The sequence below is a fragment of the Monodelphis domestica genome, chromosome 6 (genome assembly GCF_027887165.1).
Source record: "Monodelphis domestica isolate mMonDom1 chromosome 6, mMonDom1.pri, whole genome shotgun sequence".
NCBI lineage: Eukaryota > Metazoa > Chordata > Mammalia > Didelphimorphia > Didelphidae > Monodelphis > Monodelphis domestica.
Genome location: NC_077232.1, coordinates 171,735,562 through 171,753,214, shown reverse-complemented (window position 1 = coordinate 171,753,214; position 17,653 = coordinate 171,735,562). Strand labels below are relative to the sequence as shown.

General features: G+C 35.3%; 1 protein-coding gene across 7 annotated transcripts in view; it reads left to right on the top strand.

Moving 5' to 3' along the window:
• Positions 1–17,133, top strand: part of ELF2 (E74 like ETS transcription factor 2) — a 95,071-nt gene extending 77,938 nt beyond the window's left edge. For 5 of the 7 annotated variants that reach the window (XM_056802710.1, XM_007496315.3, XM_003341417.4 and 2 more), the window contains 6 exons: positions 1,580–1,693; positions 3,070–3,243; positions 8,141–8,227; positions 12,372–12,564; positions 14,582–14,929; positions 15,388–17,133. In XM_056802710.1, coding sequence (XP_056658688.1) covers positions 1,580–1,693; positions 3,070–3,243; positions 8,141–8,227; positions 12,372–12,564; positions 14,582–14,929; positions 15,388–16,015 — 1,544 coding nt within the window. In that variant the 3' untranslated portion in view covers positions 16,016–17,133. The remainder of the gene's footprint in view (positions 1–1,579; positions 1,694–3,069; positions 3,244–8,140; positions 8,228–12,371; positions 12,565–14,581; positions 14,930–15,387) is intronic. The other 2 variants (XM_056802711.1, XM_056802712.1) reach the window with 1 other exon arrangement.
• The last annotated feature ends 520 nt before the right edge of the window (positions 17,134–17,653 follow it).

Below are 17,653 nucleotides of genomic sequence, written 5' to 3'. Positions count from 1 at the left end.
ATTCAGCTTTGCTTTTAGTTAATCTACAATATATAATCCCCTCTTCAAAAAAAGGTTAAAATGGCATCTTGAATAGACCATATCTATGATTGATTATCTTCTTTTAGGTGACCTCTAGCCTAAAGATTGCATTTTATTTTTGAGTAGGCTTTCTGAAGTTTGGACAGAAGTACTAATTGAATCCTCTTTAATTTAGTGAAGCAACAGATAGAGTAAGCAGGGTCACCTAAAGATAGATTTGCTCAGATGTTGGCTGCCTCTCTGGAACGATTGAGCTTTGAGCAGATTTCCATAAATGGAAAGAGCAACTGCTGAGGCACAGCTACCTTGGTGAGAGTGTAGATGATGTACAACAGGTGGTTAAGGGGTCACTGGATTTAAAAATGTTGTCCAGAAAATGAGAGGTTGAGAAGGGTAGCAGAGTTGGTTAACAGTATTTAAAATCCTAGTTCAACTGAGGTGTTTTGGGTTTACCTTAAAAATTGAATAGAATTTATTTTTATAATACAAAGACACATTTTCAGCATTTAGGATCCTACCTTCCCTTCACTGTAATTTTGTACAAATTGGATAGTAAGTGGTAAAAGGTGAATCTTTCCTCCCTAGTATATATTATAAAGCTCTGATTCACCCATTTTCCCACAAAACAAATTGAATATCTTCATGGGAATAAAGAGAATCACTCTCTGAGGATCCCAGAAAGGTCCCTTCAGTAAAGGAAAGGTTATTATAAATGAAATTATAATGATTTTCCCAAATGGGGGTATGGTACTGCTAATTTAGGGTTAATTTTTCCATTATCATTGGAAAAGTTGTTGATATTATGTGTCTAAACCAGGAACGAATCCTCTTGGAAAAAGTAGAATCTCTTGTCATTCCTATGTGTCCAGAAAGGGTCTATGATTAACACTATCACATACAGACAGGGAAGTTATTTCATTGGTTAAGAGAATTACTTCACTACTTTGAATGGAATTGGAGTTAAGCACTCCCAACTCTGCTTGGGACCCAGAGTTTTAGTAGACATGGTATTGGGTATTGTTTTGATAAAGGTGCTTTTTACCTCTTAGAATTGTTTAATCTGTAACCATGCTTATTTTTCCTTAGTTTTGGCTTAAAGTTGACAGTTCAAATTTCAAGGTTTCAGAGTTCAATTTCAATTTTTTTTTTGATAGTACCCAGAAAATCCTTTTTAAAAAAATTAACATCCATTTTAAGGAAGCTTAGATACTAACTCATCATTGCTTTGAAACTTAAATACTGTACTCAAGATTTCTTTTCTAAACTCTTACTTTCTGTCTTAGAATTGGGGTTAAGTGACTTACTCAGAGGTTCACACAACTAGGCAGTGTCTGAGGCTACATTTGAAATCAGGACTTCCTGTCTCCAGGCCTGGCTTTGTCCACTGAGCCACCTAGCTGTTCCTGTATTCAAGATTAACTAGTGTATACTAATAATTTTAATGACATTTAGAATTTTTTATCTGGTCTGAGTTTTTTATTTTAAAATAAGTATATACTTGAAATCAAGACTTTAAAGGCGTGTACTTGGTTTTATTTATTTATTTTTTTATCCCTAGTTGAAGCATCCGTTCATAGTAGTAATGTACACTGCACGGATAAGACAATTGAAGCTGCTGAAGCCTTGCTTCATATGGAGTCTCCAACCTGCTTGAGGGATGCTACAAGTCCTGGTATGTGAACTGCCATTGAGATGAATATTGTGTTTATATTATAGCAACTGTTTTACTTTTCAAGAAAATTGTAAAAAGAAAAAGTATTATGAGTGCATCATTAATCATCACTAATCACATGTAGGGTTAATTGGCCAAAAATTGACTGATGTTTATTTATAAATGTGCATGTTTAAGCCAAACCCTTGAATGTTTATTTAATGTTTTATCCTAATAATAGCGAGATATAGAAGACCCTTAAGGTTAAAAAAATTATAGCTTTAAAAAAGATGCCAATTGTACAAGTATTTTAGGATTACTATTTATACTATAGGCTGCTTTTCTTTAGATTAGTCACAAACCATTGTAGATAGGGAGTAGAGTATGGTGTTTGGGGACTCAATCCTCTCTCCTTCTTTCTAGCCACTGGACAGGCATTGAATCAAGAGGAGTGACCAAAAGGGAGAAGGAGGTGGCGGTGGCTTCACAAATTGGTGCTTTAAAAAAATGCTCCAATTTGAGTTTATAGCAATATAATTAAATTTTTCTGTCATTAAGTATTCTCTGTGGAACTAGGGCTGCCTCTCTCTTTACCCACACATCTCTTAGGCTGTATGCTTACTCTTTGTGAGAACTTTTTCCTTTAAAGGTGTTGCTCTTTACTTTTATCTTGATTTCACCTACATGAAAATGTTGGTGACATATGGCAGGACATATGGGATGATTTTATTATTTAGGCTTTTCATCATCTCACAGCTATGAGCTCCAGATTTCCCAGAATTGACAGTGATGAAAGTTTATAGTAATTTTTAAGAACAATTCCTAGTTGGAAAAGGAATTTTTTTAGTTCTTCAAGTAGGAAAGGGAATTTTAAGGATCAAAATTATATTATGAATAATATGGAAATAGGATTTGAGTGATAATATATGTATAACTCGGTGAAATTGCTTGTCAACTTCTGGAGGGGGGAAGGAAGAGGGAGGAGACAACAAGAATAATGTCATCATGGAAAAAAACTGTATTGTGCATGAGAATGTGCTTTGTATGGAGTCTGTTTGCATGAAATTTAAATAGATAACATATTTGTATTTTTTTTTCAAAAGTTGCACTTCATAGGTCACAGAAGCAGTTAAAACAGTCTCAGTAACAGTTTCTATAATATAAGAATAAGTTTATGCCTCCCAGTCCACAGTTAATTTTACTTCAGAACTTGAGAAAGAATCATAGATAGGTGGGGAAAGGAGAGATGGCTTGGTTTTTTTTATATTTTAAGCCTCATTAAGATTATTGCTAAGCTGAATCATAATTAATACCTCTTCTGAAATTTAAATTGTCCCATGTCATAAACTTATTGAGAGGGAGAAAAATGTAATCTTTTTCTTTTTTTTTTAATATAGTGGAAGTCTTTGTTCCTCCTTGTGTGTCTACTCCAGAGTTTATCCATGCTGCTATGAGACCAGATGTTATCACAGAGACTGTAGTTGAAGTGTCAACTGAGGAGTCAGAACCTATGGATACCTCTCCTGTTCCAACCTCACCAGATATCCATGAGCCAATGAAAAAGAAGAAAGGTAAAGTGGATTTTTGTTGAAGGTTCTTGAGAAAAGCAGATTAATACTTATAATTTATTTTTTTTCCTTAGGAAAAAGAATTTGAAACAATAAAAATTGAATACACCATAGTCTATGGAGGGGGGGGGGGGGGGCAACTGGGTGGCTCAGTGGATTGAGAGCCAGGCCTAAAGATAGGAGGTACTAGGGTTCAAATCTGTCCTGAGACACTTCCTAGCCATGTGACCCTGGGCAAGTCACTTGAACCCCATTGCCTAGCTCATATTGCTCTTCTGCCTTGGAACCAGTACACACAGTATTGATTTTAAGATGGAAGGTCAAGGCTTTAAAAACAAACAAATAAATAAACAAGAATTAGGAGACACCTCATGCTTTCAAAGACACCAGATAAATGGTAAAAAAGGAACCCCCCTCCATATTTTACAGTCTTTCTCTTTCTTGTATATACCAATTTTCATTATTGGATTTTTGTACTACAAGGTTATTTGAGAGTATTTTATTCCTTACATATTCACAGACGCTATCTTCCATCATAGTGGAAATAAGTTACATTAAAAGTAGAAACTTTTGTTATTATTTCAGATTATATACTTCAAACTCTTTAATAGTTTAATGCTTTATTCCAATAGTTGGCAAGATTGAGAAGTTCTTTTTTTTTGTTTTGTTTTGTTCTAATAACTAGGAAGGAGTTAAGTTGTTAAATGAAAAATAAATCTAATGGGCTTAAAAATGTACTATTGGCAGCCATATGTATGTACTTTTCAGAGTCCCTATGGATAAAAATCCATTTGGATCCTATGTGAAACTGGATCAGTCAGTAATAAACCATAGAAGATTGAGGACACAGGGCTTAGGGATGTGTGTGTATTTGTGGGTGGTGCATGGGGGTATATGTGTATGTGTGGTGTCATCCCCTCTACAAATATTGTTGGATAGGCTTTGATTTTGGTAGCTGGTAGGAAAGGAGATGGCATCTTAAGGCAGTGTGGTATAGTAGCTAGAATGCTAGACATAGAATCAGGAAGACCAGTTTCTGAGTTTCAGGTAATTCTTAAGATGATGTTATAATTGGATTGTGATCGTTGTCAGTGGAAATACTAACCAAAATCTGTAATATATTGACAGATATGCATACACTTTAGGTTAATCAGAGATTCATTGCAGAGTATGATAAAATTCAGTACCTTTCAAAGCATGAATAAAACATACATTTCTCATCAGAGATAGGGCTTAAAGGAATTGAAAGTTTTTACCCCATTTACATCCTGATGTGGCCACTTTCCTTTTTTTTGTCATTTGTTTTCTTTGTCATAAGAAAGGGGTTCAGTTTTGAGAGTAGAGACTGTTCAAAAATTGCTATGATATATAGATAAGGCATCAATTCCTTTAAAATAAATTATTAAATATAAAAAGAATTAAAAATATTCACTTAGGCAGTGTCTGATGTATAAGCACTTAAAGATCAGTATAGATTATAAAGGACATTGCCTGTCCTTTCCTACCTTTCCCCATTAATGGAACTCTTGCTGTCGTTGGGAAAATACTGGAGTTTTTAGAGAATTGAGGGTAAATAGAATTTAGAGAATTAGAAAAGATTAGTGAAAGGTAAGGAGATAGAAATTAAGCAAGAAAAATCTTTTTTTCTCTCTTTTTTTAAAATTTTAATTTTAATTTAATTTTAATTTTTTTAAACCCTTACCTTCTGTCTTAGAATCAATACTGTGTATCGGTTCCAAGGCAGAAAAGTAGCAAGTCCTAGGCAGTGGGGGTTAAATGACTTGTCCAGGGTCACATAGCTAGGAAGTGTCTGAGGCCAGATTTGAACCTAGGACCTCCCATTTCTAGGCGTGACTCTCTAATCCACTGAGCCACCTAACTCCCCCCCCTTTTTTCTTCTAAGGAAACTTTTTCAACCAGAGACTAGGAATTCTCTTGTTAAAAAATTAATCTTTTTAATCTCAAGAAAAAATTATATAAACAAATTGTTTAAATTAACATAAAATAATTATTTTTTCTAATAATTTGAAGAAATCTTTTTATGGTTTGAATATATATATATATATATATATATATATATATATGAAAATATACCAGTATAAGTAACTTATTGAATACTTAACCAGACCTGTTTAATTACAGAAGTGAAATCTAAAAAAAAAAGTAATTATGAGCTTACAAAATTTTTAATTCTTGCTATTGAAGAGCAGTCATGGATCAAGATGACAAAAATGACAGGTGACCCCCAAATTTATATGATTCTGAAAAAGAGTTCTGCCTCTGGAATCAGAGGACTTGGGTTCAATTCTCACTTTTGATGTTTACTGCATATGTAACCTTGGGTAAGTAAACCTTTTTGAGCCTGAATTTCCTAAAAATTAGAGGGTTGACCTTTCCTAAATGGCTTCAGGTCCCATCCCTTGCACTAGATTTGTGAGCCTGTTAAATATTGTTGTGTTTGGCTTTGCAGTATATTTGAGTTCTTCTATATAAATAGAAGATTTGTTAGATCTAGGGAGTCAAAGTACATTTCAGACAAAACAATTTTAACATGGACTGTGACAGTGACTGTGACTTAGGAAGTGGTGGGTAATTCTCCAGTTTCTCAAGCTCAGCTGTTTTCTGGCTCCTTCTTCTGGGCAGTGGATACATCATAGTAAGAGCTCTCAAGACAAATAGAAATCATGAAGTTTGTTGACTTTGAGACTTCAACCTTCTCTGGGCTAGGGATTGGATGGACATAGAGAACTTGTGGATTTACCAGTATAATTAGCAGACCTTATCCATAACTTATTTTTTGGAAAGCAGAGGGGTAAGTGACTTGGTTAAGGATCATATAGCTAGGATGGGTCAGAAGGAAGACCTGGGCTCAGGAAAATTAATGCATTGAAGAGGTCTTCATTCCAATTCCTTTTAGATTGTATAGTGAAATAACAAAGGTAACAATAATGTCAGTGGGTTTTAAGTAATCAGAGTAGGTGAGAATATCAACAAGAATTGGAAAGAAAGATTTGTCATCCATATAATCTGCCATGCAAATTGGCCAATGAGTTATCTAATTATTGTAACGTTGGCTTTAATTATGATGTTAGCATATAGTCTTTGGGGTCTTTGTCATTTCCTGGATTGAAATATTTTTGAATATAAGATATAGATAAAATCTAATGATAATTAACTTCACAAAAGCTCTACATTATTCTTTTGAGATAGGATTTTGTTGTAATGAAAAAAAGTTATTGAAAATCACATTTCTGTGGAGCAGCTAGGTGGCTTAGAAGATTGAGAACCAGAACTAGAGATAGGAGGAGAAGAGCCTTAGACACTTCTTAGTTGTGTTACCCTGGCCAAGTCCCCCATTACCCTGTAGAAGTAGAATTACCATTCTGTAGAAGAATTACCATTCTTCTGTGTTGGAACCAACACACAGTATTGATTCTATAGACAGGAAGTAAGGTTTAAATGAAAAACATATTGTGAGCAGTCCAATAATTGTTTCTACAGCAAAAGATGCATATTCATTGTAACATAATTTTACTTAAATTGTCACTGGGATGGGAGCACCAACGAAAAGCATAGGATTTTAAAGAGTTGGGGAAAAAATCCTTAGGAACTTTCATGGCCCAGCTCCTTCATTTTCTTGTAGATGGAAGACACTGGAGCTCAAAGAAGTTAGGATCTGAAGTCAGGTTTTTATTTTCCAAGTTAAGTGCCTCTTGATGATTCAGGGATCTCCTCTGGAAAACATAAACTCTTATTTGAGAAGAGATTGTATGAAAAGGACTTTTTAGTTTAAACCTAAAGCACTTTGTACATTAGAGTTATTGTCCCCAACAAAAGATGGTGGGGCTTTTGTTGCTTGCATATTTCTAGTATTCGGGAGCTTATTGTTATTAGAACATTGTTCTACAAGATTTTTTTGGCCTGAATAATTCCTTATAACTATTTTAAACTAAACCCCACATCTGCAGACAGTTTGCTAGAATAAAAACCTTATTATGTTATTAAAAATTCTTGATTAAAGCTGTCTTGGCTATAATAGTATTTAACTGTACCTAGGCTGACTTTACCAACATTACACATTCAAGGAAGCTATAGGCAGGCCTTCTTAGTTTAATGGCTTATTAAAACTGAATGAATCAAACACGTCTTATATAGGACTGACTGCAAAAGGCATCCGCCACAAAGTGGAAAATGAGAAGTGTCTGGAGGAGGGAGTGGAAAGAGTACCAAATTTTGTGTCAAGATTTAGGTTCTATCTAGTCTTGGCCTTTACAACACCTTTGTAACCTGGGGCAAATCACTTAACCTGGGGCTCTCAGCATCTTCATCTGCAAAAGGAAGGAGTTGGACATGCTCTCTAAGATCTCTTTTAGCTTTAAACTTATGGCTTCATGAAACGAGTACTAGGTAAATTAACAGTTGGCTCAGAAAAATAGGGTTTGCTTTTTGTATTGAGGAATGAGTTGTAGAAGTTTAGAATTTTAAAATGTTCAAAATGACAATCATTCACTTTGTTTTTAATTACATAGATCATCTGAGATGAGAATGTAAAAATAGATTTATATAAACATGTATAAATACAGGTCAAATATTTCTTGAATTGTAGTTGGATTCTTGTCTGTTGCTATTCATATGGAAGAAGTTAGTAAAGAGACTCACTGTAGCAATAATTGCCTGATTGTATGACTACTGCCAAATAATTGAGGTAATCGAAAACTTCAATTTAAAAAGAAAATGTTAAACTCAAGTTTTTTCCTGTATAACATGTAGATGGCATTAATTAGCAAATTCATGAACCTCTTCTACCTGTATGTTAGAACAAAGTCTAGTAGCTACATTTCTATTGGATATAGTCCCTATTCTCATTCTATAATTTTATTTAAAATTTTATTTTTTACAGTTGGCCGTAAACCAAAGACCCAACAACCAGCCATTTCCAATGGGTCCCCTGAGTTAGGCATCAAGAAAAAACCCAGAGAAGGCAAAGGTAATTTGGGGAGTGCCAGTTTGTACGTGTGGGTAGAAATTTTATTTGATAGTTGACATTTACATTGCGATTAAAAAAAAAAAGTATACTTTATACATTTTGATGCACATGATAGTAATGAATATATTTTTCTTTGCAGTTTAAATGTGTAGATTGTAGCTACTGTTGTTAAAGGAAGTAGTATGTTAACTAAAGGCTTGTTTTTCTCAGTATTTTTACTTCATGAGAGAATTTTATTGAGGCTAATTAAAAAATTTCCAGGACACATTTCAGTTAAAAGGTACCTACCCTAAGATAGTACTGACCTTACTGTATACCTTAGCTTTTGAAATAATTTATTCCCATTTTAAATTAAAATTTTTTTTCTCAGGAAATTTTTCTTTTGCTTGATAGGTTTTTCAAGGTCATGGTAAAACATTTGGCAAAGTATTGAGTATTAAGCACTCTTGCATTTTCAAAGTGTCTTTTCTTCCTTAAATTGATTTGTAATCTTATTGGTGTGACTGTTTCTACTGGTGCATATTGCAGCCAATCTATGGCTTCTTGTTCTCAGTGTTCTATGAGTGCTTTGTATAGGATTCATACAACATACGCCAGGACTTTCCTCTAGTGTTTTTACTATTTCCTAGAGTCCATTTACCCTCTTTTTTTTTCTTATTTTAAATATTCATAGTTTTTACATCATTACATCAGTGGTAAAAAAAAACAAACAAACTAGTTTGATTTAAAACTTGTCAATGTCATTGTTTTTAGAACATTTAATTTGATTATTGGATTCATATTGTCACTTGGGGGTTTGTATCTGCTTTTCAGTTTACTAAACTAAACCATTATTTCATTTGACCCCTGAAATCAGTATTACTTATATTTAAAGGGTATTGTATTTTAAACATTTTTTAATTTGAAAATACCAAATGGAAATTAGGGGAAATATATAATCATTTTGATGAGCTGAGCATTTAGTTAAATGCTATTTACTTAAGTAATGATTGTAGCAAACTCAGTTATTTAGAAATCAGTAATCCAGTTTGAGGCTCATTTAGGAGTCTTATTTCTATATGTCTGCAGTCATTTCACTTCCAAAATCAGCTCCATGCATAACTGAAGCCAGTTCCTATTACATGTTTTTATTTGGAAGATTATAATTAGTTCAGTTATTGTTAACTTTGAAAGGATAGACATACAAATAGTGTTAGGGAAAATTTTTTTGAGTAAGGAGACTGGTTCGTCTTATTTGATGCATGCTTGGAAGTGCTATACACACTTAGAGCCCTGATCCCACTGCTGATGGGCACCAGAACTTTTACCTGCTCCATTTTTGACCTGGACTGGTTCACCCCTCTTTAAGAGTGCAGCCTGATGGTCTCTTATTCTCAAGGGCTCACCGTACTGGTGTTGGATTTAGATTCTACTTGACTTTTGGCGATATGGCTTAGAATTCCTAATCACAAGCTAACTTCTAGCCTTAGCCTCCCTAGTAGTAGGAAGAAAAAGTAAACGAAAACTTTGTTATTTATATATATATAAGTTTTGTTTGCAGATTGGCAGTTGCAACTTACTCCTGTGTAATAAAAAGCTTGATTCAGAGCTTTGTAATGAGTTAATTTTCAGAACCTTGACATTCAATGGTTGACTTAATGAAATTCATTTTAAAATGCCCTCTAGTTGAAGAACAAAGCAACATAGATACTTCTAATTCTCAGTTCTTTTTAAAATTGAAGTTTAACTTCATTATTTGTAAGTTCCTGCTTGTCAACTTCAGGTGGGATTGGTTCCATCTTACAAATGGACTTGTTTGCATGTAGACTTTGATGTACAAGGTGACTTCCTTTGAAATGGCCTAAGAGACATAACCTAATGTTTTAATTTGTTGGGTAATGCTAGATCAGGATTGTACTGGGCTTCATAAAGTCAGTTGTTGATAATGCCCTTCTTAGTATGCAAAATAGGTAACCTGTAGGATTCATAACTTTTTTTAATCCCATTAGTGTACACTGCTATGACAGAAAGGTGACCAAAAGTAATCCATTTCATAATGTGGACTTCCTAGGAACCAGAACAAAAATTCATTTTGCATGAACCTGTTGTAGCCTGAAGGACTATAAATTGCTGCCAAGTTGTAGAAAGGATCCATGGAACACCAGCAAATATTGTCACTTTTTTTACACTTTGATAATAAATGAAAACTAATTATTTTTGTGTTATTCCTCTTTTACATCTTTTGCCACTGACAGCCTGAAAATCTGTTTTTTAGATATTCTTCTGCTTTTCTTGCTCTTTACTTTTGCTCATTCCTCTCTCCTCTTGGTGCCTTACTCATGTTACTAGCCCTAGTTCTGTGAATCCCCTGCACACAGCTCATCTAGCTTGCTGTACCCCTCTTGCACTATTGAATAGCTATGATTTATTAGGCAGCTATGTACTCTCTTTGTAATTTGCTATATTATTATGTTCCATCTGTTTGTTATTTTCCTTTTCTATATTTCTAACTTATTGAAGGGGAGATGTATCTCATATTTAATTTGCATGGCCTATAGCACTTTAGCATTGCATACCATAATTGCTTATAATTATGCATATGAATGAATGCTTGTTGATCTTGACATTTTATCTGTAATTAAAAAAATCGTAGCAAACCAGGGCAAAATTTGATACTTATTAAAATTAGTTGGACCATTTTAAGGATCTCTGTACTACTTAATTCTTTTAAGTCTAATACCCCATCTCATGGAAGATGTGAGAGCTGGAATGACACAGTGTGGTTTAGTGCAATTCCCTGAATGTTTCTTAAGGGCCCAAAATAGGTCAGCTTGTGAGCATGCAAAGATCTGTTGGAGAAAACTAGGAGGCTTGTCAGCCTATTACTGATTGAATGTGCCCCTCTTGGCTTACTCATCCACAAAGTGAGGGATTCTTTGCCACCTTCCAGGTCTACCAGTGCCATGAAATGTTACTTGTCTTCATGCTTTTTGAAAGAATCTGCCTTTTTATTTTAATTTTTTGGTAACTGAATTATTTATATACCATGCCAGCCTTCTAGTGTTGCAGAACTCTGGTCCAAATGAGTTCAAGCATATTTTAAAGGAGCGTTTTGCTAGGCAGCTGCTTGTCTGAAGACCTTTCCTTAGCCACCTTTGAATTGATTGGTAGTTATCTGTTAGAGGGAATTGATGAAATTTTTTAAAGTAATGTATGAGAAATTTGCTCTATGTTAAGAGGTAGCCTACAGTCCTTGCTTATTTTATCCATGCGTGGACACTAAAAGTTTCTCATACCTGATGACTGAGCTAAAACTTCTATAGCTTCATTACATGCTTGCTTACCTCTACAGAAGTGAAGGCTAGCAGAAGTTCCTTTAGTTTGGAGGAGAATCATTGGGACTTTGGCTTTCATAATACCATGGAATTTAGATAAGTCTAAATGTAGACTTCCAGGACAATCTCATTCTATAGATGAGGAAACTTAAGTCCCTGATAGTATAAGTGACTTAGCCAAGGTCAAACTGGAATTGGAATCCAGGTCATCTGAATCCAGATGTTGCAGGGCTTTTTCTGCTAAGTCATTGCTACTTGAGCCCCATGTTTAAGAAAGCCATTATAGATATACACACATACATTCATACATGCACATGCACACACCTCCAAAGTGCAGCTGATGGACTTGGTTATGTCACCAGCCAATCTGGAAGTAAAAAGGCCCTGGGGTGAAGTCCTTCCTCTGACATACACTTGGCTTTTTGAACTTCTTGGGGCCTAGACAACTCACTAAAGCAAGAAGGTTCAGGTGCTGCCAAATCTGCACCACAACAGAAGGTTTACTAGCTATGAAGTTATAGATTTGGGACAAAGACAGAATTTAAGACTTTCACCCAGATTAAAATCAACATAGAAAAACCAGTGAAATTGCTGATGTCAGGGAGTAAATAGAACATCTGTAATATAGGCTTTATTAGAGACAATATAAAAAAATGTACATGTAATGATGGGGGTCTTAATAGAATTATAGCATATAATTATCATTCTTTTATTGCTTAAATGCACAAATTAGGTAATAATGTTGGATACTTTTTGACCCAGTGAGCTACCATTATGATATTATAAGCATATACACATGCCTAAAATCCTTTTTATGTTTATTTTTAAAGGTAACACAACATATTTGTGGGAGTTCCTTTTAGATCTCCTTCAGGACAAAAATACCTGTCCTCGATATATTAAGTGGACGCAGAGAGAAAAGGGGATATTCAAACTTGTGGATTCCAAAGCTGTATCCAAGCTCTGGGGAAAGCACAAGAACAAACCGGACATGAACTATGAAACTATGGGAAGGGCCTTGAGGTAAAAAACAAAACCATACAAACATAACCCCTGAACTGCTGGACAGAAATGAAAAGAGAAGCAGTGTTCTCTTTATTCATTAGCTATAGAATGAAAAACATTTTAAAATAAAGAAAATCTCAGTAATTGGTGAGTTTACGTCTTAACATTATCAAACATTAACTCATTTTTGGAAAGCATGCTCACTTTTTTCATGCAGATATCTTTTTTTTTTAATATCAGCAGTGATAACATTATTGTATATATTTTTTGGGTGAGCCTAAGAATTAAGGGTGTAATATTTCCAGGAATTTTTAAGCAGTGGGAAAACACAATTGTATATGGTGGGCTTTTGTTATTGGTGGTGGTGGTTTGGGAGTGTAGTATTGGAGAAAGGTTTTTTTAAAAGGTTTCTTAAGTTCAAAGCCCTTTTGTTGGTTTAGGAACACCATTTATTACATGTAGCTGGATTTGTTCACAAAGTTGTTTCCTATATTAAAATTTAAACTGCATTAACACAGATAACAGTGATATATTTGCTTATTGAAATTGCTTCTAAATATTTTCTGGACATTTTGGCCATCATCTTGAAAGTATTTGGAAGTGTCCATTTTGTTTGAAAATCATAGTTTCTTTTTCTGAGAGCAACTTGAGGTATAGAAATGTTTCCTTGCACTTGCTTATCAGCTGGTCTAGTCATTTTGCCCCAGGGATGGGGGTGGGGTAGGGTTGGGGATATCCTGGATGGGATAAGGAGTAAGGAAGGTGTTCAAAGAGGGAGAACAAAAATATCCTTTAGCAACTAGTTTGCATATAAAAATGGAAAGGTGCTGAGTTTCACCTTAGCTTGTTAGTAATGGTCCTCTAGGACCAAGAGAGTTTACTAGAACCTTGTCCAGCCCTGTGTGCTCTATTTTACTGTTAAGGGGTTAGAGTAGTAGTAATCTAATTATACTGTACACATATTTGTGAGAATATGTATAACGCATCCAAGTAGTAAGTGTACTCTTACCTTAAACGCTTTCATCTTCTTTTGTGAATTTCAGTCACAGAGCTAAAAGGAGGCAAGTAAACAAGTTCTCTAACTCTTAAAGACCTTTAGATTTGTTCTTATTCTTCTCTGTCCTGAGCTTTTTGAGCAAGCAGGGCAATAAGCTCCTTGTTTCTGATCTCTACAGGAATTAATGAATGCTACTGCCAGTATCCACTCCACTCCCAGTCCTTTGAGGCCTAGGCAGGAGGACAGGAACCTACCTACCTACCAACTACTAGATCAAAAGTCAACAAAGTCCACAAGCAAAGAAGGCACTGAATCCTTCTTTCTCTTGTGAAAATGGCAGCATCCCTGGAGGCAGAAATTCATCTTGCTTTTGCATTTGGGAGTTGTACTGTACTGCTTTTCCTCATTGTATAGGAACTGTAATGATTGGATACTGTAGATAATTTTTTTTTATAAAATCTTGCTATTGAATACTTTCAAAAGTATGCCATTGCATATTTTTAAAGTAATTTTGGGGAAGTAAAGTCCAGATAGGAATACATGAGCATCTTATCTGCAAAATTTTATTTGTAATTTACATAAATTAAATAATGTACAATCATATTTTTTAGTTTTCCCAATTATGGGGAAAAAGTGTGGGGCAGGGAGTCCAAGGAATGAAGATTATTTCTTTTCCAGATGATACTCCTCCTTGAGCCCCTCTCTCCCCCTTTTATTTTCTTGGGCCTTTTACTTCTACTCAAGATGACAGAGGGGTGGGGAGGGAAATCTTACAGACACATAGAAAGTGCTCAGGCTGAAACAAGTGAAGGACACCAAAATGAAACAGTTACTGTCTTGGTATAAGAGTAACTTCTAAACAGAATGGTTTTAGAATGTAATTAATGCCAGTGTATATAATAAATCCTCTAATTCCTTAAAAGAGCATGAAAAATAAACATAGTTGGCTATAATATTTATATAGTAATATGTATTAATACAAAAGTGTTATGTAAGATATATAATGAACTCATCTCATTTGGTGCTTTATTCTTACAGATACTACTACCAAAGGGGGATTCTTGCAAAGGTAGAAGGGCAGAGGCTTGTATATCAGTTCAAAGAGATGCCAAAAAACATTGTTGTCATAGATGATGACAAAAATGATACTTGTAATGAAGATTTATCAGCAACTAGTGATGAAAAATCATTGGAACGAGTTTCATTAACTGCCGAAAACCTCCTGAAAGCAGCAGCTTCTGTACGTGGAAAGAACTCATCTCCTTTAAACTGTACCAGGGCTGAGAAAGCTGTAGCCAGAGTTGTGAACATCACATCCTCTGGGCATGAGGCTTCCTCAAGATCTCCTTCTACCACCACTTCTGTTTCAGCATCAGCTGCCCCAAGGTCAGTACTGTTATATCTTTTCTCTGTTGTCACTCTGTTCTTGGGAATATCCAATATTACAATGGTAAAAAGGATAGGCTTTAAAAAAAATGTGTTCTGAGGCTCTCAATGCATGGCATGACTGAAAAGTACTTTTAAAAAATGTAGTTTTACTTTTAACACATGTTTCTCAGCTAACATGAATTGGTTTATATATTTATTCTAATTTTAGCTTGGCTTTGTGTTTCTCATGTTTGATTTTTAATAGTAAAATGGGTTGAAATTTAGGTGGCTGATGAGGTAGAAATAGTAAGAGAGAAACAGAAACCAGTGTTATTTTATTTCAGATTGTAGGAATTACCAGGAAGTAAACTGATGAGATTTGATGGCACTAATTCTTTACATTCAAATTTATTTTGGCCAGTTTTATCCGCCTCTTGAGACATGTAATAAGCTTTTCTCTTTTTTTGATTTAACAGAACAGTCCGTGTGGCAATGCAAGTGCCTGTTGTCATGACCTCTTTGGGACAGAAAATTTCAACTGTGGCAGTTCAGTCGGTCAATGCAGGCTCATCATTAATAACCAGCACCAGCCCCACAACAGCAACCACTCCAAAGGTTGTAATTCAGACAATCCCTACAGTGATGCCAGCGTCTACTGAAAATGGAGACAAAATCACCATGCAGCCTGCCAAAATCATCACTATCCCAGCCACCCAACTTGCACAGTGCCAGTTGCAGACAAAATCAAGTCTGACTGGATCAGGAAGCATCAATATAGTTGGGACCCCGTTGGCCGTGAGAGCACTCACCCCCGTGTCCATAGCCCATGGGACCCCCGTAATGAGACTCTCAGTGCCTGCGCAGCAGGCATCTGGCCACACTCCCCCCCGAGTCATCAGTGCTGTGATCAAAGGGCCAGAGGGGAAGCCTGACACCATGGTGGTAAAGCAGGAGCCTGAGGTGAAGACTCTGCAGCTGGTCCAGGAGGAAAAGCCTGCAGATGGAAGCAAAGCGGTGACCCACGTGGTGGTAGTCAGCGCTCCTTCCACCATTGCTCTTCCACTCACGGTGAAACCAGAAGGCACCGTGACCTGTGAGAAGTGAGGCAACTCCCAGGCTACAGCCAGCACCCAGCTGGCCTGCCCAAGACACGGACTGACACGGAAACACTGATGGGATGTCATCAAGAACATTTGGAAAGACTTGAAAACTTTTTTAATGCATATAAGAAAGCAATCAGAGACATACTGGAAATAAATTACCTTTATCCCATGTTTAAGTGGGAAATGAACTACACATTGAGATGCTGACAGAAAACTGCCTCTTACAATAAGAAAATGTTAACATATAAATATGAAAAAGGATTGAAAAAGGGACCAAGCTGTTCACTACATTATCAAGTTACACTAAGACTTGGAACACTAAAATAATTCTGTAAGAGGTGATCTTTTAGGATAGGGGAGGGGGGATAGGAAGGATGGTCTCATTGTTACAAATAGCAAATTTTGATGCATTTTTTTTATGCATACCAGCAATTATTACTGTGTGAACACAGTACTCACTTAACTGGTGCTATGTGAAGACTCTGCTAATATAGGTTTTTTAGAATGTGAACTGAAGAACGGATCCAAAAGCTTCTGAAAGAGGACAACGGAGAAAAGAGACCTAGTGGAATTTTTGTATCATATAGCTTAAGCTGATTTAAAACAAAAGCCTTAGACTGATTTTCAGTTTTTCTTTCTTGAAATAAGCTAATGGCTTGTTTGTGTAAAGCTTTTTTTATTAAAAGAAAAATTTTAAAAATCTTGTACCTAGCACAGTATTGTTATAGAATTTACATGTAACATATTTTGTATGGTAGTTGAAGTCTGTCGCTTTCTTAATTGTGGACATAGTAGCAGCTGGCTTTTGGCCTTTGCTGACACATGCCTGTGCCGCTCCCCCAGCCTTGGCATATGTGCGTACACTTCAGTCTCAGCTCTACTCTTTCACTAGAAAGTTCACGCTCGGCATGAATTTTTGTCAGGTAGTTTTAAACCTGTATTTCTTTCTTTTCTTTTCTTTTTTTTTTCAGTTCAACTTAAAGGAGGGAAAGTACCAGTGTTCAGAATTGAACTATAATAGTTTGTATATTCAACATTTGAAGTATATTATATTTTGTTGTACTCTTGTTTCAAAGTGTATTCACATAGGTTTTACTGAAAATATAGAAATGAAATTTATTTTGTGCATTGTTTGATCTCTGGCGATATTTTCAATGTTTGGAGGGAAAGGAAACAAAGTAATTATGGTCACTGTGGCATCTGCCCTATGACATACATTGTTACAAAACTTTGCTTGGCAGATAATAGAAGCTGGTTTAAGAAAAAATTACTTCTTGGTCATCTGCAATAGAAATCTTTGGTCTTCTTAACTAGAGATTTTGCCTCCATTTATAGTACTTAAAAATTCAGCAGACATCAGCCATGTTTTGCCATTCCATTTCTTTATGATCTTAATGAAGTTTGACTTTAATGTTCTAAGAATGACAAATAGGAAAGGTGGGAACAAGTAAAAAATATCTAATCAGAAATTAGGATGCATTCCAATTTGAAAGGTTGTTATATGCTGATTTAATAATGTTTTTAATCTTTCCTAATTATGCATTTGCTCAAAAACTACTTAAAATCTACCTGCCTTTACGATTTGTTGTCATTCTGTGTAAGAAAGGATAGAAAGACACCTGAGTCTGGTTTTTCTATT